Source organism: Martes martes (genome assembly GCF_963455335.1).
Source record: "Martes martes genome assembly, chromosome: 18".
Classification (NCBI taxonomy): Eukaryota; Metazoa; Chordata; class Mammalia; order Carnivora; family Mustelidae; genus Martes; species Martes martes.
Window position 1 is genome coordinate 38,328,116 of NC_137906.1, and position 21,837 is coordinate 38,349,952.

At 56.4% G+C, this 21,837-nt stretch overlaps 2 protein-coding genes across 6 annotated transcripts in view; one reads left to right on the forward strand and one right to left on the reverse strand.

Moving 5' to 3' along the window:
- TRAP1 (TNF receptor associated protein 1) overlaps positions 1-9,006 on the forward strand; it is a 53,653-nt gene extending 44,647 nt beyond the window's left edge. Inside the window, exons 12-18 of the mRNA XM_080830954.1 lie at positions 336-483; positions 2,397-2,582; positions 2,995-3,133; positions 3,712-3,797; positions 4,384-4,529; positions 8,171-8,243; positions 8,724-9,006. Of these exons, the coding sequence (XP_080687080.1) occupies positions 336-483; positions 2,397-2,582; positions 2,995-3,133; positions 3,712-3,797; positions 4,384-4,529; positions 8,171-8,243; positions 8,724-8,825 (880 nt within the window). The 3' untranslated portion in view covers positions 8,826-9,006. The remainder of the gene's footprint in view (positions 1-335; positions 484-2,396; positions 2,583-2,994; positions 3,134-3,711; positions 3,798-4,383; positions 4,530-8,170; positions 8,244-8,723) is intronic.
- Positions 8,912-21,575, reverse strand: DNASE1 (deoxyribonuclease 1). Of its 5 annotated transcripts, XM_080830958.1 has the most exons (13): positions 21,070-21,575; positions 16,905-17,011; positions 16,695-16,758; positions 14,307-14,415; positions 11,737-11,825; positions 11,176-11,323; positions 10,772-10,860; positions 10,550-10,633; positions 10,235-10,350; positions 9,978-10,090; positions 9,751-9,905; positions 9,400-9,496; positions 8,912-9,236 (listed from the first exon to the last, which is right to left on the reverse strand). In XM_080830958.1, the coding sequence occupies exons 6-13, from the start codon at positions 11,320-11,322 to the stop codon at positions 9,183-9,185; spliced, it is 855 nt and encodes a 284-aa protein (XP_080687084.1). In that variant the 5' UTR covers position 11,323; positions 11,737-11,825; positions 14,307-14,415; positions 16,695-16,758; positions 16,905-17,011; positions 21,070-21,575; the 3' UTR covers positions 8,912-9,182. The 5 variants fall into 5 exon arrangements, with proteins under 5 accessions (XP_080687084.1, XP_080687083.1, XP_080687082.1 ...); XM_080830957.1 differs by lacking the exons at positions 11,737-11,825; positions 14,307-14,415; positions 16,695-16,758; positions 16,905-17,011; positions 21,070-21,575 and having other exon boundaries at positions 11,176-11,612; XM_080830956.1 differs by lacking the exons at positions 14,307-14,415; positions 16,695-16,758; positions 16,905-17,011; positions 21,070-21,575 and having other exon boundaries at positions 9,030-9,496; positions 11,737-11,764.
- Between the last annotated feature and the right edge of the window lie 262 nt (positions 21,576-21,837).

The window sequence follows — 21,837 nt, forward strand, 5'->3', positions numbered from 1 at the left end:
TGGTCTTCCCCATTGAGCACGGGGGCTGTTCTGTGCGCCCCCGCGGAGAGCTGGTCCGTAGAGCTTGCTGACCTTGGTCTCAGGTGCGATCTGCAGTGGGAACCGAGACCATGGCCCCCACAGGGGGTTGGTTCTCATTCCTGCCTCTTGGGGGCGTGTCTCCCCAACTGGGGTTTGTCAGGGGTCCCCTTTATTTTTGCTTTGTGTTTTTTAGTTTCATCAAAATGGTGTTATTTTCACTGCTGTGATTATTAGTGGGAATAAATGTTTTTCCTGCCATTCTGACCTTTTCTCAGAAGTTGTTTGTGTGGGATAAATGCGTTTCTGTTCTGCAGGAAACTCCGGGACCTTCTACAGCAGAGGCTAATAAAATTCTTCATTGACCAGAGTAAAAAAGATGCCGAAAAATATGCCAAGTTTTTTGAAGATTATGGCTTGTTCATGAGGGAGGGCATCGTGACCACCGCTGAGCAGGAAGTCAAGGTATGATACGGGTTTCTGGGCCTTTCTCCGGGCTGCCATGCTCTGTGGAGGCCCAAAAGCCGAGCCTCCTGGGGCATGAGTATGGCCTAGTGGGGTGCTGCACAAGGGTCGGTAAGGCAGCGTTTGGCCTCCGGGCCTCTGTCACGGGACGCGGCAGGACTGGCACTGCTTCTGAGCGTCCTTTCCGTGTCGTGCAGCCCGAACTCTTCCCGGCCTAATGCTGGAAGGAGGTGGTCATGCATGGTCTCCTCCCACAAGAGTTTGGGGTGCTCTGGAGATCACATAAGGCAGGGGACGGGGCAAGGTGCCTGTTTCTTGTGGTGGGAAGGGCATTCAGGGCATTTTCAGTGTGATTGGTGAAAATCCTTTAATGCAGTGTCCCTGGGGCCAGATTAAAATCCTTTAATCATCCCATAAACATTTTCTGGCCAGTTTTAAATTGTCATGTAATTCATACACCATAAAATTCATCCGTTTATTTATTTATTTTTAAGATTTTATTTATTTGAGAGCACAAGTAGGCAGGGAGGCAGGCAGTGGTGGGGAAGCAGGCTCCCTGCTGAGCAGAGAGCCCAGCGCGGGGCTCGATCCCAGGACCCTGGGATCATGACCTGAGCCGAAGGCAGACGCTTAACCCACTGAGCCACCCAGGCGCTCCAATTTATTCTTTTTTTTTTTTTTTTTTTTTTAAAGATTTTATTTACTTGAGGGAGTAAGTTATGAGTGAGGTAGAGGGAGGAGCAGGCTTCCCACTGAGCAGCCCAACACAGGGCTCCATCCCGGGGCCCTGCAATTGTGACCTGAGCCAAAGGCAGACACTTAACTGACTGAGCCACCCAGCTGCCCCCAAATTCATCAAAAAGTCAACAGTTTTGTGAGCAGTTCACTGGCCATATGTTCGCAAGTGGTGCAACCACGACCATCCAGTTCCAGAACATTCTCATCCTCCCAAAAAGACACCCATTCCCATTAAGCGGGTACTCCCAGGGCCAGGATTTCTTCTGCACCAGAACAGCAGGAGGTGAGGAAGGACACGACCGAATGTCTGGGGTTCCCCAGGGGGTTCTTCAGGCCATGGGGCTTGGGCCTCGAGCCGTCCTTGCTGCTGGCTGGTGGCAGGACCGCCCCCCCCCCCCGCCCTGGCTCCTGGTGCGGGCCTGTCTGAACATGTGTGTGCTGCCAGTGACGTGTCTCTGGCAAACAGCACGTGTGGCTTTTGCATCCCCATCGTGCCATTCCGTCGGACATCGCCTCTGAACAGGCTCCCGTCTTCCTTGTGTCCCCCTCGTGCATGTCTGTGCTAGATAATCGAGAAGTCAGTGGTGTAGACTAGGCAGTTTAGGTCCCAAGTCCCATCTGGGCTGGTGGCCCCTGCTTTTTGTCGCTCCTCAGTCCTTAGCAGGCACCTCCCCCGTCGAGAGGATAGGACACCAGCAGGTCCCTTGACTTCAGCTAACAGGAAGGAGGACGACAGGACCCCCCCTTCAGTACACGCCCACTATCGTCCGTACCCCGCCTTGGGCTAGTCTGTGCTGTGGGGAAGCCTGCGAATGTGGCCTCCACACACGTCCACGTGCCCAAGAGGCAGGGTCAGTGACTAGAATGGAAGATGCTGGTCGGGAAAGTCTCCGCCACGGGCGCGTCTGGTCACTCTTAGAACGAGACTGGAGAACCCCTTCCCCCAGGCCCCTGGACCACCTGGGGTGAAGGTTCTCTCCAGGGTTCCCTAGACTTTCGATGGGGGACCTGACGGATACCACCAGAGTCCCCGCAGCCCCCCAGGGGCTGAGCGCCAGCCCTGGGCCCGGCAGGCGGGGGTGAGGCCGGCCAGAGCCCTTCCTCCCCGTAGCCGCAGGCGGCTGGGAGGCCTTCAGGGCAGGACCTGGAACGAGCGAGCTGGCCTTTGTCCGCAGGAGGAGATCGCGAAGCTGCTGCGGTACGAGTCCTCGGCCTTGCCCGCGGGGCAGCTGACGAGCCTCCCGGACTACGCCAGCCGCATGCAGCCCGGCAGCCGCACCATCTACTACCTGTGCGCCCCCAGCCGGCAGCTGGCCGAGCACTCGCCCTACTACGAAGCCGTGAAGCAGAAAAACACGGAGGTGGGTGTGCCACGGGCCGGGGCTGGAGAACCGGTGTCCGAGCGCCCGAAGGAGGGTTTTCTGCTTGACGGACGGTGGCTGAACGGGCTCCGAATGGGCCCCAGGACACTGGACGACCAGGCAGCGCCAGGTGACGTCCGGGTGCCCGGAGGCCGAGCTGAGCTGCTGTTGGTTTGCGTGTCTCGGGGGGTGACGTGGTTCCTCCGTGGAGTCGCTGTTCCTGCTGCTCTGACGGAGCCCGGGCCCCGCTCGGGGCCGTCTGGTGAACCCCTTCATCCGTGCGGCTCGGGAGGCCCCAGGGTCTCTGGTGTGGCCTTTCCGGCCACGGGACCCCGCCCACACCTCCCGCGCCCCTCTCCCCCGTCCCGGGCAGAGTCCCCAGGCCCGATGCCGCATTCTCCGGCCCTCGCAGGTTCTGTTCTGCTACGAGCAGTTTGATGAGCTGACTCTGCTCCACCTCCGCGAGTTCGACAGGAAGAAGCTGATCTCCGTGGAGACGGACATCGTTGTTGACCACTACAAGGAGGAGAAGTTGGAGGCCGGGACCCCAGGTCGGCTCCCCTTCCGTCTGGGCCCAGGCGCGGGCGGTGGCCGGGCGCACGGGGAGGCAGGCCCAGGGGCTGTGGACGCGGGGTCTTTCTTGCTCCTTTGTGTCCGGGGTCCCCAGCCTGCACAGAAGCAGCTGTTGGGAGCCGCTTCCGTTTAGAGCCCAGGACCTCTCCCGTGCCCCGTCCGGCGCGGCTTCTTGAGAGGATGAGAAATCATCCTTCTAAGAAAACGCCTACAAAATTCCACGAGCCTCAGGCAACCGAAAGTGACCTTTTTTTAAAGTAGGCACCGCACCCACCGTGGGGCTGGGACTTGGGACCCTGAGAGCATGAGTCGCATGCTCTGCCGGCTCAGCCAGCCCCGCGCCCCCGGAAGAGTCCTTCGTGAGGTCGTTCTGGCTGCTTGCCCTTAGGTGAAGAGCTTCTTGGGAAGCTTCTGTCCTTGTGCTGGTGGCCGGCAGGGGCTGGAGGGAGCCTTCCTGCAGCCCGCACCGGGGCAGAAGTGTTTCAGGTCCCGGGACGACCGCAGGGGTGGGGCTGCCCGTAGCAGCTCAGGGCTCCCTCCCTTCTGTTCCCCGTAGCCGGTGACCGCCTGTCGGAGAAGGAGACGGAGGACCTGATGGCTTGGATGAGAAACGCGCTGGGGTCACGTGTCACCAATGTGAAGGTGAGGCCTTCGAGAGACGGGCCACCTCCGTGACCCCACAGCTGCGGGTTGAGCGGCTGGCCTCGTGCGTGTTCTCCCGGTGGCCGGGGACACCGTGGTCTGGGGTGGGGACGGGCATGTCGCTGCTCCTCCCAGGGCGTGTGCATGCGTGGGGGAGGAGGTGTGCCGGAGGGCGCCAAGTCCCCTGGGAGCGTGTTGGGCAGGGCTGGTGAGAGCGTGGTCTGCGGGAAGGGGGCTCAGGCCATCGGCATGGGCGGGCCTGCGGGTTCCCCACAGTCACAGGACGTCAGAGGCCTGTGGGCAACCAGGCGGGATGGCCTTAGGAGAGCCACTGATACATGAGAAACCGGGGGCTGTGAGGGACACGGGAGGAGGGAGTCCCCGTTCAGGATTCTGTCCCGGGAACTTGATGTGATCGCGGTTCCCGCTCCCTTCTCAGTGGTGCGGGGCGGCGGGGAGGGTGTCCCCAGAGCCCTGCATTCTCTGCTGTCACCTGGGGAAGCTTCTGACCTGGTCAAGACCCTGCAACCCCGGGGCCCCCCTACCTCCCGCTGTGCCCTCACCCGGTCCCCGGCCTTGCGTGTAGGTGACTCTGCGACTGGACAGCCACCCCGCCATGATCACCGTGCTGGAGATGGGGGCCGCCCGGCACTTCCTGCGCATGCAGCAGCTGGCCAAGAGCCAGGAGGAGCGCGCTCAGCTGCTGCAGCCCACGCTGGAGATCAACCCCAGGTAGGCTCCCGGCGCCGTGGACCCGGGGCACCCACGACTCGCCCTGCCCGGTGATGTGGTGCAGATGGGGGTGCGGCTCGCGCCTGACACCTAGCAAGGGCAGAAGGCTTACGGGCGTTTGGGAACTAGACACCAGCTGTGCGATCCAACTACATTGAGTGGGAGGTTCTAGAACACCGCAGTGCTGGCGGCTGGATGCCCCCGTGTCCTGCTATCCTGGTGCGGCCCGTCCCTCCTCAGCGGCCCCACAGGCCTCATTGTAGAGACTCAGAGCTCCTCACTGTGTTTTAGGCTGACCGTCATGTGTCCTGGACACAGCTCTGGGTGGCCTGTCAGTGGTGTCCCCAGGCATGTGCTTCTGAGGTTGTGCCTCCTTCGCTTCTCAGCGGAGGGTGGCCGGAGGAGGGGGCGGGCGTTCGTGTCGGGGCGGGCTAACAGGCAGGGCTCTGCCTCAGCGCCATGATTCAGCCTTTCCTGGTGGACTTGGGGGTCGTTCTCATTTGGGGGCTGCTGGGACGGGTTGCTCGGACCACTGTGTCCTGTCTGGCCCCTGCCCGTTTGCCTGAGGCTCACCTGCCCCAGTGGCCTCTGGGGGGTGAGGAGATGCCGCTGCCACGTGCAGCTGGCACGGGAGGCTCCTGGCCCTGCACTCCGTGTCCTTCAGCTTGGCTTTCTGGTGACACGCCCGAGACCGTCCTTTGTCCTGTTCGTCTTGTAGTTTGCGCTTTCTCAGTTGCATCTTCTTCCAGTGTCTTTTCACGTGTCTGAAGATGTGTTCCGAGGAGTTTTTAATTTTAACGGTCATAACTTTTAACAACTCGTTACTTTGAGGTCTGGTTGACATACGGTGTTAGTTTTGGACGCACAACAGCGATCTGACGTTTACGGACACCACCACATGCTCGCCACGACGTCCCTTACCCCGTCACTGTGCGGTCCTGCCCATCCTGTGACTGCGCAGCGGAGTCTGAGCCCCGCGACCCCTTCGCCTGCTGCACGTGCTACAAGTCTGTGTTCGGTGCTTTTCTAGGTCTTATTGAGAAATCTTTCTCGTCAGAGTCTTGAACGTATTCTCCTAACACTTCTGTCTAAAAGCTTTAACATTTTGGCTTTGGGGCTGGTTTTAGTCCATCTCTAATTGGTTTGGGATGTAAGAGTCATCGTACCTCACTCCACATGAACACCCCAGCCGCTCACGCCTGTCCTCTCCCTGCTGACCCGCGTGGACGTCTCTGTCCAGTGGCCGCAGTGCACGGTCTTCCCCGCAGGTCTGCGTTCAGTGACTTTCCCCTTAGTTCCCTTCAAGGGTATCTTCCCTCCTGCCCATCTGCGCTGTACGAGGCGGCCTGACAGGTTACACACGCGCACGGAGTTCGGCTTTTGATTGAGATCCCAAGTCAATTTCGAATGAACTGGCATCTGTATGTCCATTCTCTCATCCATGAACATGCTAGATCTGTTTACTTAGGTCTTTTTTTTTCCTTTTTTGGTATTTGAGAGAGAGGGAACACAAGCAGGGGGAGTGGGAGAGGGAGAAGCCGGCCCCCCACTGAGCAGAGAGCACGATGTGGGGCTCGATCCAGGACCCTGGCATCATGCATGACCTGAGCTGAAGGCAGGTGAGGTTAACAACCAAGTCATCCAGGTGCCCTGAAACTTCATCTTCTAACTTGCAGCTGTATATGAAAACTTTTGGGGGGATTTTGTATACAATGATTTCGTAAGATTTATTTTACAGAGAGGGAGTACATGGTAGGAGGTAAGGGACAGAGGGAGAGGAAATCTCCAGCCGACTCTGTTGAGCACTGGGGCTCAAAACCATGACCGTGAGATTACAACCTGAGCAAAAACCAACAATTTTGGCTGCTTAACTGACTAAGCCACCCAGGTGCCCCTACAGTAGTTGTTTAAAATGAAATTATGCCAAGTTACCAAAAATGTTAGAAAATAGCAAAAAGCAAACCTCTCTAGGCTTGTCTCCTTCCATACTTACCATAACCCATTTGGTGTATTTTTTTCTGGACTCTAGTCTTACGTTGCTGTATATATTTTTTTGTTTTTTAACGGTTTTTTAAGATTCTGAGAGCATGGAAGTGGCAGAGGGGAGGGCGAGGGAAACTCAGGCAGGCTCTGTGGAGCGCGGAGTAAGACACGGGGCTCGATTCCATAACTCTGAGATCATGACCTGAGCAGAAACCAAGAGCTGGACGCTCAACCCACTGAGCCATCCAGGCACCGCTGTGTGCTTTACTATTTTTAATTATCATAAAGTTTTTTTCATGTTGGTTTATAATCATAAATTTTGTTTAGATTGCTGGGGAGAGGAAGGAGGCTCCTTTTCCGCTTCGTGAGCCAGATGACTAGACACGGAGTCAGCGGGTGAGACTGGACGTGGCTTGTGGCTGGTCCCCATGGACCGGCCTTCGTGGCGGCCCGAGAGTGGTGCTGGGAGGTGGCTGTCCCGGGTGCTCGTTTCTGTTGCCAGAGACTACTTTGAAATTTCAGTTGCTTTTAAAACTGGTAACGTGTTCATCTGGTTCAGAAATGGGAAGAACCAAAGGAACTCACAGCCTCCTTTCCCTTGCACCTTTGTCTCCCGCGCGGGCCACAGTAGGGGCGCGTGTTTGCCAGCAGTCTTGGAGCGGTTCTGCCGGACGCAGTGCCCTGAGACAGGCCGCTGCGTCTCAGGGCAGCGTCCACGCCCGTGCTGACGGACTCCCACTGTCCTCTGTGGCAGTTAGACATGCTTCAATTTCTTCAGCGCCTTCAGTTTTACCAAAAACGTCTCAATTTTGATGTAGGTTGCATATGAGTAAGGTCAGACGGGATTTACGGTATTTTCTCCTGCACAGAAATGCTCTCCTCATGCCGTTTCCAGTCTCCCTTTTGACCTCTGTGTGTTTTGTTTCAGCTTCAGCAGTCCTGAAATTGTTTTCTTCTAAATGATTGTATTTCTTTTGATCTATGGAATCTACTAGAAATCCAGTAGTGTTCTGGGTGATCGGCCACTTACCCTCCCTCTTGTACACTTTCCTTTCCAAAGATTTTATTTTGAGCGAGAGAGCGAGCAGGGGGTGGGGCAGAGGGAGAAGCAGGCGCCCTGGTGAGCAGAGCGCGATCCCAGGACCCCAGAGTCAGGACCCGAGCCGAAGGTAGACACTTAACCCAGAGTCCCCCAAGGCACCCCAAAATGCTATTTTGTTTTAGTGCTGTTTATTAATATGTTTATATATTACGCCGGATCAGGAAGGACCCTGCGATCAAGAGGCCTGCACTCCACCAGCCGAGCCAACCGTGCAATCACTGCAGCCTTCAAATACGCTTTAACACTTAGGCCTGGTCTTCCCCGCTTACGGATTTATTTAGTTACCTGAACTAAGGTAATCTGTTAAATGTATGGATTAAGTAGGGTTTCTGACGGCGAATGTCTTGTTCATACATTAACTTCGGTACCTGCTGTATTTGCACATCAAATCTCTGAATTTTCTCGGTGTAGCTTCTGGAATTCACATTATCTGCTTTTTCTTCTCACACAGGACCATCCTGCTACGCTTTTTTGAAGGTTCAGATCACCCCAACCTCAGAAGAGTCCTCACAACACAGAGGCCCTTGTGCTAACTCTGGTGTTTTCTGTGCCGCAGACACGCGCTGATCAAGAAGCTCAGTCAGCTGCGGGACAGTGAGCCGGACCTGGCGCAACTGCTGGTGGATCAGGTGTGTCTCGGGGGGACCGAGAGAACCGTGGCAGCCGCCACCTGTTCTGTGAGCGCGCGTCGCCTGATGAAGTGGGGCACCTGTTGCCTCTAAAACCCTGTTTTGTTTTAAGATTTTATTTATTTATTTGACAGATAGGGATCACAAGTAGGCAGACAGGAGGAAGCAGCCCCCCCCCCCCCCCCCCCCCCCCCCCCCGCTGAGCAGAGAGCCGATGCGGGGCTGGGATCATGACCTGAGCTGAAAGCAGAGGCTTGAACCCACTGAGCCACGCAGGCGCCCCCCTGTTTTATTCTTTTGTGAAGATTTTGAGAGAGCCCGATGTGGGGCTCGAGCCCAGGACCTTGACATCATGAGCTGAGTTGAACGACTGAGCCACCCAGGCGCCCCTACAGCCCCGTCTTGGGAGGAGTAGTGCTCCTCCTCTCTCCCCTTTGCAGGCCCGTGTCCTCCCACTGACGGGCTTCCCCTCCCTCTCAGATCTACGAGAACGCCATGATCGCCGCGGGGCTCGTCGACGACCTCCGCCCCATGGTGGGCCGCCTCAACCACCTGCTCGTCAAGGCCCTGGAGCGACACTGAGGGGCCACCGGCGTGAAGGGCCCCGCCTCCCTGCAGGAACTAGGGCTCCAGCGGAGGTGACGAAGAAAGAGGCGGCCGAGACCAGCCACGGAGAGAGGAGGAGGTGCCACCTGTGACAACACCCCCTGTGAGCTTTATTTACTTAAAAGCATTTTTTACTTAAAAACCTGTGTTAATCTAAGCAGTGAACCTGTGTCGGGACTGCGAAGGTGGTAGGGCGCTGGGTTGCCATGAGCCCCACACTCACCGCGGAGGCAGAGGGAGCAACTGTGCGGGGGAAGTCCTCAGCCCCGACGCGGGAGCACGAGGACAGGCACGCTGCAGCGGGTAGAGGTCGCGGCCCGGGCTCCACTCACGTCAGACCCTCTTCAGCGTCACCTCCACCGGGTAATGGTCGCTGATGGCCTGGGCCTGTGGGGAAACGCACAGTGAGGACGGGGGTGCACGACCCGCTCTGCACCCAGTATTGCCTGCTCGGCCCCCCCACGGCTCTCTCATGACCAGAGACAGCCGCAAGTCCCCGGGGTGCAGGCCGGAGGCCCAGCCCCAGGAGAGCTAAGGGAAGGACACGTACCAGCTGGTTGCTCAGGCCGTAGGCAGCCTGGAAGTCAAAGGGGGCCGCCGAGTCTGGAACGACGGCGTGCTGGAGCACTGTTCCGGCCACCACGATCCTGCCGCACACAAGGTGGTCCCTGTCAGCCCCGGGGCTGGCCACCCGTCCCCCCCATCTCTTAGTCTGGTAAGGGTCACACAGTGGGGCTGTTGGAGTCCATCAGGCCCTTGCTGGGCTGAGGGACTGGGAGCCCCTCCCTTACCCCAGGTGCTAGGGCCCCGGACTGCAGGAGGGTGACTGACCCAGGTTTTGGGAACTTGAACCTCGGAGTCAAGGCTGTTCCTGGAGGAGACCCCGTCCGTCCCTGCCTACCTGTCGTAGGCACAGTGCGTGGCCGTGGACGTGGTGTCCGCAGTGTCAGGAATCAGCCACTGGAAGGCCGGGCTTGTGCGCAGGCGAATGGAGGCCCACTGGGCAGGGACCACGTAGCTGCAGCCAGCGTTGAAGTCGCCCATGAGCATGATGTCCTAGCAGGAGATGGCAGCCACTTGGCCTGGGCACGCGGCATGTACCCCCAGGGCCTGGGGCCGGGGACTCACCTCCAGGTCCCACTTCTGGCGAACATCCAGGTAGACGTCATAGAGCGAGTCCATCTCTGCCACTGCGTCCAGGGGGGCCGCGTGGAGCGGGACAATGGCGAACTCCTGGACCTCTACGGAGATGTCCTGCTCAGCCCTGGCGGGGTTAGGGGGCATGAGCCCATCCCAAGGGGGTGTTTTCCTGAGTGACTTCAACCTCAGACCAGAGCACTAGGGGTGACCAGGGCTTTCCAGGGGTCCCAGGAAGGGGTGCATACTGGTGAGCGGGGAGTGGAACCGGACGATGGCGGGCTCGCGGCTGAAGGTGTCGTTCCCGCAGGGCTCGCAGCCGTCGTCGTACTGGTAGCTGTCCAGCACGGTCACCTGGTCAGGCCTGGGGAGGGCCGGGAGTGAGCCTGTGCCGTGGCCCAAATGGGCAGCACACAGTGGGGCTCAGAGCCCAAGGCCCGCAGTGTATGGCCTCCAGTTCCTCCCCACAGGACACACTGCTGCCCTCGAGCCCCCCCCCCCCCCCCGCCAGCCTTCCGGGAGTGCCCCTGGATGGCCCCCGGCTCTGTGTGCCAGGGCTTTACCTGAACAAGAAGAGGTAGCGTTCCTTGTAGCTGCTGCGGCCCAGCGGCTCACTGACCACGTAATGATAGGTGTCTGGGTCATCCCTGCATCAAGGAAACGAAGTGCCTGTCAGAGGGCCTCCTGCAGGGCTCCTGTCTCCGTCTTGCAGTCGTACCATGCCCTGGGGGGAGGGTCACCGTCCCATGCCTCCCCAGGCCTCCCCCACAACTGCCATCACCCACCGGTTGAGCGCATCCAGCAGCCTCCCCACGGCTGTCAGGTGGCTGTCTCTGACCTCCTGGACGATGGCGATGTCGTAGCGACTCAGGATCTATGGACAGGGCCACGGTGATGCTGAGCGGGGCAGCCTGCGTGGACACCGGGGAGCTGGGCCCAGCTTGCTGCAGGTCCCCACAGGGTTGAGCTGTTCCCTGGGTGCCTTCATGCGGGGTTTGGCCTGGCACTCTGCTGCTGACCGTGGGAGGGCACAGCAGACGGGGCGGGTTCTCTTCACCAGAGGCGCTCCACACCCTGGGCTGTAGGTGCCCTCAGGACGGACTGCTGGCCCAGTGTTCCCAGGACCTGTTAGACATTGTCCCCTCTCCCCGCCCTGGCGTTCCTCGGGGACAGCCCGGCCTGGACTGACCTGCACGATGTAGTGAGAGAGCGTGGCATTGGACATCTTGGTCTCCCCAAAAGTCCGGATGTTGAAGGCTGCTATTTTCAGGGACAGGGCCACCTGCAGCAGGCCGGCCAGGGCGAGCAGTGCCCCCATCAGCCTGGCACCCCTCATCCTGCAGGAGGGGTTTTTATGTGTGAGTCTGCAGTAGGACTGTGCCCTGTCGTCCCCCAGCGTCCGACCAGGAGCGGCTGGTGGAGTCCGAGTCTGAGTAATCCCGTTTCTGTGGGCCGTGCTGAGCAGGCTGGGGTGAGACAACCCTCGTCCCCATGTCCCCATGTCCACGGCGAAGTGAAGGGCCCGCGGTGTTCTCCCTCCTCCACCCGCCGGAAGACAAGCCCCTGTAAGAGTCACCAGCCCGAGGTGGCCCCTGGCCCTCTGTTTCCAGGACACCGGCTCACAACCCTCCCTGTCCCAGGCACCCACCCAGCCAGGACTGGCAAAGGCTCTTCCCAAGTGGCCTCTAGGCCTAGCACCCACTTTCTATGAGCCCTGTGTCACACTGCCGTTGGGGCACCAGACACTCACCTGAAGGTCAACTTCTCCGATGGCAACAGGAATTCTTAGAAGAATCAGGAATCGATACTCTGATTGGTATCAACACTCTCTTCTTGTTGCTTTAAGAAAAAATTTACAAAGGGGAGTGAATTAAAAAATGAGGGTGAGAGACCCATGCAGAGTTGTGGCTGAGTCCCAGCACAGGCAATGTTTGCCTCCCCCTGGGGTTTTAAAGGTTTAGGCAGCCATGACCTTTTCCAGGGCATCACCTGGGGGACAGAGAACAATGGTGCTGCCTGTGTGGCTTTCCCACGTACGTGGAGGGCTGGCGCGCACCTATTTCAACAGGCACAGGCTCCTGCTGCTGTAAACAGAGCACCTGATAATATTTGCACTTGGTTTTAAAAAGTCTAATGAACTGGCCAAGGTGCCCTCGTCCTTCACACATGCTGCTCTCCCAGGGATGGGGAGGGAGCAGGTGTGTGCAAGTGGGCAGGCCTGGCTATGTTCCAGCCTGACCTAGAGCCACGGGTCAAAGCCAGCCATCCCCTGAGGAGCAACCACTGCTTCCAGCAAGGCAGTGGGGAATTTCGGGTGAAGGAGCGCGTGTTCTAGGGGGAGGTAACTCAGGTGACTAAGTCTCAGGGACACTGTCAAGCAGCTGGAGGCTCTGGGCCGGCCCTCCCTTCCAGTCATTTCTGTTTTGGAATCCCTGTCCTGTCTGGATTCATTTCTGTATCTACAGAAAAAAGTCACTAAAAAGCTGGTGGCTTAATTGGCCAGAAATGTATTCTCTAACAGCTATGAAGACCAAAGACCAAAATCCATTTCATGGCACTGACGTCAGCGGGTCGGCGGGGGCTGCATCTCCAGATCCGGGGGGCTCCAGGTCACCCCTCTCTGCCCACGTCAACATGCTGCTCTCTGCAGGTCTCTCAGCCCCTCATACAAGATCCATGGGATGGGACTTAGCCTCCTACCAGACTCTCAGAACCTTCTCCCCATCTCAAGAGTCTCAACTTGAGGGGCGCCTGGGTGGCTCAGTCATTGGGCATCTGCCTTCGGCTTGGGTCATGATCCTAGGGTCCAGGGATCGAGTCCCGCATCGGGTTCCCTGCTCAGGGGGAAGCCTGCTTCTCCCTCTCCCACTCCCCCTGCTTGTGTTCCCTCTCTCACTGTGTCTCTCTCCATCAAATAAATAAATAAAAAAGCTTTTAAAAAAAAGAGTCTCAACTTCATCACAGCAGCTAAGTCTGTGTCCTGCCACCCAAGTAAAATTCATGGGTCCTGGGGATTAGGACAGGGGTCTCTTCTGGGAGCCATTTGACCCCCTGGAAGGGGTTCCACCTATAGAGGAGGGCTGTGGTCTCCAAGGCCAGCTCTGTGAGAGAAGAGTGGGCCGAAAGGGTCTCCCCATGTAAGGATGGGGTGCGGGGCGGCCTTGAGACAACAGGTTAGTGCGGATCCGGCAGGAGCGTCACAGGGCAGGAGACCGCAAAGTAGATAAAAAACTGGCCAGAAGGTAAACCGACAAGACCAGGAGCCCAAGGTAATGAAAACCTGCTGACACACGGCCACAGCTGTCACACTCGTCAGTTCATGTGTCCCTCCTATGCAGTCAGGTGGCCTGGCCCTCAAGCTGCCAGCACCGCCCATCACAGCCTGACAGAGGATGGGCTTGCTGCCTCTCGCGTCTTCAGTCTGAGTTTCTAAGCACAGCAAAATCCAGACCCCGCCCGGCCAGCAAGACTGTTGGTGTGTGCAGCGCGGGGAACGGGAGCCCCTTCTTCCCCGTGCTCATTGCCCAGACATCCCACCCCACCCCCGCCGGGACCTTTCGTGGGAAACCTGGCAGCGAAGCCTGGAAGCAAACCCGGAGGGAGGCCACCAGCCCTGCTTCTGACGGAACATGGGATGTCGCCCACAGGCGGCACAGGTGTCACACGGCAGCTGCCTGGTCCCTCCGGTTCTCAGCACACGCAACACAGGCACCTGGTGGCACGCCCCTCTTGGGGAAAACACTGCCCTTGTGCCCTGCAGAGCCCCCAGGCGAGGTCTGTGCCCTCCGTCCTGGGTCCTGACTGCGGCCCCCCTGGTACCAAGAGCCAAGGCCAGTGCACGGCTCCCCTCCAAGCTGGGCCTCCGGGAGAAGCAACACAGCCCACAGAAGAGCTGTGGCTGGAAGGTGGGGGTCCGGGGCCTGCTCACCAGCTACATCTTCAGCCATTTTTTTGTTTTAAAGATCCATCATTCATTTGAGAGGGCACACACGTGTGCACAAGCAGCAGGGAGGGGACGGGGGGAGGGAGAAGCAGACTCCCCACTAAGCCAAATGCCTGGCTCAATCCCAGGACCCCAGGATTCTGACGAGCCTAAGGCAGACAGGTAACCAACTGAGCCACCCAGATGCCCCACATCTTAACTCATTTTGAGCCTCATTTTCTTCATCTATAAAATGGGAATAAAACTGTCACTGCCCTCCTCTTAGGTTTAAGGATCAAACAACAGCATTCCATGGAACACACATTTCATATCTCCTTAAAAAGTCCTCTTATCCTTAAGAATAGTAATCGCGAATGATCTGTTTCTGTCACTCTTACCGTTTTCTCCATCAGTCAGCTCTTGTTAGGTGACCCACAATCCCAAACTCAGCGGACAGGCACGCTTCTTCCTCATGCTCAGAAGCCCGCAGCTCCCCGAGGCGCACTCCTGTGAACAGGGGAACGTGAACTTGCAGAGGAGCCAGCGCCCGAGGCCTCCAGGGGCCCCGGTTCAGAACGTGGACACAATGGGACCACGTTCTCTTGGCCTCCACGATGGCCAAGCCCAGCAGCAGCAGTGGGGAGTCAGGGGTACACTCCTCCATGCCCAGCCCCATAAGGAGACACAGAGTAGGTGCACGGGAAGGGCAGGAAGCCCCGTGCTTCTGGCGTGTTTCAGTCCTGACAGCGTGGAACTAGCAGCGATAGCAGACGGCCCTCTCTGATCAGCTAGGCTGGCTCACATCGATCCGGACAGACTGACACCCTCTTTGGTTGGACTAAACCTGCTCCAGAGACAGGAAGGGGAACTGCACGTCACAGTGGTTTACTGAAGTCCAAGCTGGGTCTTAGGCCCCGATGTGGCTGAAATCAAAGGCCAAGGAGAAAGTCCTCTAAGCACTAAGGCCGGCAACAGACGGCTGTGTGGCGGGTCACAGGAAATGCCACAAGACCCCCTGCCCCGCTCCTGAACGCTCTGCGGTGGGGGTGACTTCACACCAATATGTCACCCTGCGGCAAGGATGGTCACGGCAATGGGAAGTACCCACCGCTGTGGTTCCCACGTGGCGCACTGAAGCGCATCTGGCCCCACGGACCCTGCAGGGAGCGCTAGGACACTCGCAGCATCTGAGGGGAACAGCTGAACTCAACGTGGGGGCCGCCGTGGGTGCAGAGCCCACGGTTGCAGCGTTTGCTCTTGCTACGTCTGCACGGCTGCGGGTCTCTGTCATCACTGTGAAATCCATGTGCAACGGCTACCAGTGATGGCAGCGTCCACTCTGATTCCAAGATTTTCAAGTGCCCAACAGGCTCACACCTTCCATTCCTAAGTAATTTTAGTGACTTACTGAAAGTGTTTATTCTTCAAATTCGTATGTACAGATCTTCCTCAATTTACCGTAAAGGTTATGTCCTGATAACCGCAGTGACCACACTGAGAACCACAACTTTCCACTGTTAGGTTTAAATATTGTTGAAATCCACTCAATAAGCCTAACCTACCGAGCACCATAGCTTAAGGCTCGCCTCCTGAAACGTGCTCCGAACACGGACATTAGCCTACAGCTGGGTCAAATCCTCCAACGCCAACCCTATTTTATAACAGAGCGTACAGTATCTCGTGTACTCTGCTGACTACTGCGCTGACAGTGAAAAAAAGATAGCTGCCAGGAGTACTATGGACTGTCACCCTCGTGACCATGTGGCCAGCTGGACCCTGGGGCTCCTGCCACTGCCCAGCGTCCCAAGAGAGGATCCTGCCACAGATCCCTGGCCCGACCCACATTCAGAACTTGAGGTATGGGTTCTCATGAATGCATACAGCTTTTGCACATTGTAAAGTCAAAACTCTTAAGATGAACCATGGTAAGGTAGGGACTGTACATTACTTTTCCCAATGTCTCTTAAGTTGCTTGGACATAAATACTTAAGTTGTTCAGACGTACCTATTTAATTAATGGAACTGTTGGGTATTTTTGGCCTGGGCAGTCCCTTAGAATAATTACAGGACCTTACGTAGGGAACTGAGAATGTTTGGGTCTGACACATACATAATGAATATGCCTGAGTTACGCTATCTGTAGTTCCTCTACTGAATATATCTTCTCTTCTGGCCTTCGTCATTTATAACAGACTAAATACCTATCTTCTCACTAATTCTCTAAACTGCTAATGAGAACAATTATAATCTCAACTCTATTCAAATGCACGAGCGCATAGTGGCTTAAAAAATTCATCAGTCTGGGGCAGATGGGTGGCCCAGTGGTTAAGCGTCTGCCTCCGGCTCAGGTCATGACGCCAGGGTCCTGGGATCCAGCCCTGCATCGGGCTCCCTGCTCAGCCAGAAGCTTGCTTCTCCCTCTCCTCTGGCTCGTGTTCCCTTTCTCCCTATGTCAAATAAATAAAATCTTTTTAAAAAACAAAACAAAACAAAAAAAGGGGAAGTCTCCCTGCCTTTCCTATGTAGATGGAAGCACCAAGTCGCCCAGTGGTTAGTGAGGAGCCATTTCTCTGTACAGGAGCCCTCCAGCCAAGCAGTGAGGGGCTGCCAGAACGTGAGCCTCGGCAATTTGGGACCCTACCAGAGGCACTCCTTATCGGTGGTTACTATCTCACAGAAGACAACCAGCTGTCCACACCTCAACACAGGACACAACAGCACTTAGGAAGGAGCTTGCCCAAACCACCGGGGACGTATGCAGCCTCTAGATCTCAGGACCAACTTACAAGGGACAGAGGTGTATCAGTCATCAGCACCATGAGGACACGGCATAATCCAGACTCTAGGAAACTGCAGGACAAAGAATGGTCTCGTCAATAAATTTTTCAAGAGAAGGAACTGACAGATTAAAATATGAGATCTATTACTAATACCACGTGGATCCTTTAAAAACAACGAATCTCATTGTTTACAGGAATACTCCACTGGGTGCCTACCTGGGTGGCTCAGCTGCTTAAGTGTCCGACTCTTGGTATCAGCTCAGGTTTTGATCTGAGGGTTGTGAGATAAGGCCCCACACTGGATTCCATGCTGGGCGTGGAGCCTACTTAAAAAAAGAACTAAATGGAGCGCCTGGGTGGCTCAGGCCATGATCTCAGGGTCTTGCGTCAGGCTCCCCGCTCATCGGGGAGCCTGCTCCCTCTGCCTGCCACCCACCCACCCCCACCCCACTTGTGCTAACAAATAAATAAAATCTTAAAAAAAAAAAAAATCTGTCACCAGTTTCTCCTAGTCCTTGAGATGAAAGCTGAAGCGGTGCTAGCTGCGGGCCTCTGCTCCACCTGCAAAGCTCGGCTGTTCTGTCCCTCTGGTTTCAGCTCAAACAACACCTCTTAAGGGAGGTCGTCCTCTCCCTAACAGCCCTTACCACCACCGTGATCCCAGTATCATCTTTTTTCATGAACTTTAGCACTTGTTTTCTTGGTTCTTTCAAGTGTATGCTCTTACTTGTTTACGGCTGGCCTCTGGACTGGAACACAAACCCCGTAAGAGCAGAGACCTCGTCCAACCACTCCATCAAACTTCCCTGTGCCTAAACCAGTGCCTGGAGCACAGAAGTCCCTCCACTGACTGTAACACAGTGGGGCTATGTGCTCACCTCCTGCCCCCCACCTCCCTCAGCACCCTCCTGGCTGAGTTAAGAGGACATCCGTTCCTCATGGACCCTCCAGAGAACCCAGCATAGCTTCCTGTCTCGAAGCACAGGGTACACTATGGGACTTCCAAGTGACCTCTTGACACTTGGTTTGAGCTGAAGAGAACCTCCCAGGAGCCACAGCATCACGGCCCCGCAGGCCTGCCTCCCCACAGCCTATATAGGACTCAGCCTATATTCCCTCTCTCCCCTTAGGAAGGGCATTCACTGTCCCACAGAGCAGTTTAGAAGACACGGGGCTTCCATCCTTGCCTTCAGATAAAAGGCTGAGGTCTCTGCCATGACATTGCTTTAAGCCATGTCAAGCAACCTGTGTAGGTCAGCATGCGGACCTTGGCCCATGACCCTGCCTTACCTTGACATCCCTCATGAATTTATGTCTGTTCATTATAAAGAAACCACTAGCCCAGGGTGGAAAACTTCTCAGAACAACCCGCATCTAAATTGCTATGATCCAAAATAGCGTCAGTCACCTTCACAGCAGCCCCGGCCCCCATGTCCTCCTGTGCCCGTGCCCATCACATCAGTGGAACAGGTGGCACTCAGGACCCACGATGTGAGGCCTGAGCAGCGGGTGCACACCCCTTGCAAAACAAATGGCCCTCCGCTTCCCCAAGCCCACCAGTCCTCACCTCAATGCTACCTTTCTGCACTCCACATTCAGGGGAGAAGCAAACAAAAAGCTGTAAAAAGGCAGTTTTTAAGGTGTAGAGAGGTTAGCATAAGTTTAGCCCAAGACTATAAATACAAACACGCTCGTGTTTCTGATAATGGATCTGAGGCCCCCAAAGATCTCATCAGCACCACAAAGCTCTAGTGACGGGACCCAACATGCCAGGAGCATTGCCAACAACGTTGCACTGAAACACCTTCTCCAAGTTCTGAACACCCTCCAGTGACTCCAAGCACAAAGAACATTCTTTGGCAGGAACCCCCCCACCCCCAATGCCCTGCTCAAGGTTGGGGAGCTACAGAAGAGACAAGCAGGACCCCGCTCACAGGGCAGTGCGGGCTGGTTGTGGTGGACCTGCAGGGGGAATTTCGACTGATCTTCCAGTTCACTAATCCTCTCTTCAGCTGCCTCTAACCTGTTACGTCTACTTACTAACCTTTAAATCTTGGTCATACTTTCCTGTTTTAGATTTTTCATTAATTTCTTACGAATTGTACGTGGAGCTCCGTAACTTATCTCTTTGCTTTAATATATCAATCAGCTAAAGTCTCTGACAACTCCAAAACCGCAGTCTCTGGTGGGTCTGTCACCCTGCCTGGTCCTGTCTGTCAGGGTACCTGATAAATAGACTCGGCGTCAGGCACGGTGTGTGACAGGATGTGGGTTGGTAACAAAGCAAACTAGTCTGGCTAGCGTAGGCTGCATGGACATCTCTGAGCTGCATGTGGCCTGTGCAGAGGTGCGCAAACCAATGAGCAACAGCCAGAAGGAACAAAGGCCACGTCCCTCTGTCCGACCAGGAGGCTCTGGGGCTGAAAACCTCTGTGTCCTTGTCTGAACCCTCTAGTATATCTCCTTACCAGCCCAGTCCTACAATGAAGATGGCAGCAGGACATAGCAAGTCTACATCCTAGAAGCTCGTTCTGTAGCCTCTCAGAGAACAGGATCGTGTGTCCTCAGCTGAGGTCTACCACCTCACTCTTAGAGGAGGAGCCTTGGGGCTTGCAGACTGCCAGCTCCAGGCCTCCTTCCTCTAGGGGGGACTCCGCCCTCTTGGCCAGATGGGCAGTGCTGGTTTTTTACAAGAAGGGCAAGTCACTGCTGTGCTTCCTGCCTAGGACTGGCCATGGGGCTCAGCTATAAACACCACAGCTTGTTACACGTTGACAGTTTCAACCATGTTCCCCAAATGGACTCCTGGCTCAGGGCCTTTGCACTGTTCCTCTGAGCATTCTGCCTCCAAATGGCCACACAGCTTGCCCCCTCCTTCACTCAAGCCTCTTCCCGGATGTCACCTTCCCATAGCATCCACTGAAATTAGCACATTTTGCCCCTGCATCCTTATTTTTGTCTTACCATTGATCACATCTCACGATGCACACCCTGTCTCACCGGATGCCGTCCAGCGACAGCGAGGGCTTATGTATCAGCACCTAAACAGGCCCTGACCCATAGTGGGTGCTCACCAAGTACTTGCTGAATGGAAGGATGAACATCGGAGGGAGGCCTTCTTGACAGAACAATGGCTGCAGATGCTCTCCACCCTCTCCAGCTGCTCTGGCTGTCCCCATCTAAGTGTGAGCATCTCACACAAAGGGGGCCTGACCCAGTCCTCTCTGAGGAAGAATGAAAGGATAGGCTTCTGCCACCAGGCCAGGCTGCTCAGCCTCCACATCCCAAATCCTTGTGGGATGGAGACATACAACCAAGGGTGACAGGGGCGCACCGAAGTTCCAGCTCTCACTGGGAGGGAAAGGCTCCCGCGGGCTAGGAGCTATCAGAGCAGTACTTGGGTAAAGCACAGCCAGAGAGCAGAGTCAGGAGCAGTTCATCCTGTCATGGAAGTCCCAGGCAGAGGCTGAGGACTGTCAGACAAGAGACCCCAGAGTCCCTGGTGTGGGCCTACCTCTGGAGAGGAAGAGCTGCCCTTATGTGAGCCCAGAAGGACCCTCACAAGAACCAGTGGTCCCAGGAGCCAACACCTTCATGACGGTGCAGCCCCACAACACAGTGGCGACTGAAGCTCTCACTACCGACCCTCATCTTTTCTGACTCTGCCCAATCCTTCCTGGATGGGCCCACTGGGAGGGCTAATCCCATGTCTTCTCTGCCTCCCCAGTCACTGTGTCCACTAGTCCCTAGCCTCTCTTTACCCATTCTCGGAGCAGCTCTGGACCTTAGACTGTTGAACATTAACGTAATGTGGACCTGCTAGTGTGGAGGAGACCACAGTCCCCAAGCTCCCCTTGGTGTTTCTCACCCCCAGGAAGCTTCGGGCTGGAATGTTCCACTAAATGAACTCTTCCCTGGGTGGGTAGGGATGCATGCAGTGACAGCCTATGGGGCTCAGCCACATGAAAAGGCTCCCGATAAACCATCCTCCCTCAGCGCCTCAGCCTTCACCCTTAACTGGCCCCCAGGACAGATGCCTCATCAGGTCTGCCATGAGTGAAGGATGATGCACTTGGCCTCCCCTAAACCCCCACCGAGCCATGGGGCTCCCCAGAGGGCCTGCCTGTCCTGGACTCCTGAATGTGGGCAGACTCAGGGCCCTGCCACCACTCTCCCCTCAGAGGTCTGGGCACCACCCCCAGGGAAGAATCTGAGGCTGGCAGAGTCCTGGCTGTGGGAACGGGAAGGTATTGCTGGGTGGAGAACAGGAAAGGCAGGTGCAGAGACCTCTGCCTGCTCCAGAACTGCAGATCTGGGCTCTGGGGAGCAGTACTGCCTCTCACCCCACTTGTATACCACTTTAGAAAACATGTCCCCTCACCTTGCAAGGCTGGCTTTCCAGGCTCCCTTCTTGCTGCCGGCACGAGAGCTACCAGGGCTCGGTGCCTTTCCCTCAGAGTGGAAGTGTAGCAGGGCAGCACTGGCCACCAGCAGCCATCTCGACCCACCTGTGGCCGTGGACAGGGCCTCAGGCAGAAGCAGAGGGGGCCCTATGAAGCCAGGGAAGGAGTCCAGGCCAAGGCCAGAGTCCCCAGAGGTAGGTGGCCTTGTCAGTCCGGTTCCCCATCGTCGGAAGACTGCCGGAGTCATGGTGGGCCACGGAAACAGGGCAGGGACACCGCCCTTGCAAGTTCTTGGGCGATGAGCTCCTTTCTTCACGGTAGCTCCTGTGAGGAGGTGTTGATCTTCGTAAGCACCCCAGCCCAGCAAGGATACAACCACACAAGATGGTAAAGGTGAGCCTGCTATGGGGCCAACTCCAGGCTGCCACCACGTCACTGTCTTCCAATCTGCACCATCTTCCTGTTCCCATCTGTGCGACTGCTTAATAAAAGAAAAAAAAAAGCATATTAACAGTGTTAGTTGGCTTAGCCAGAGAGCCCCAACTATTCTGAATTTCATTAAGCTCCTGACAGGCCGTTTCATCTGTTTGGCTATGTACGTATTCATTCAAGACAGAGTAACAGGGCCCCCCGAACTCAGGACAACTGGACAAGAGATGATGTGATGCGTCTCCTGTCACCAGATAGCAGCGATCTCAGTGAGAAGGGAAACCCAACAGCCAGAGCCCTGTGACTGCACCTGCCAT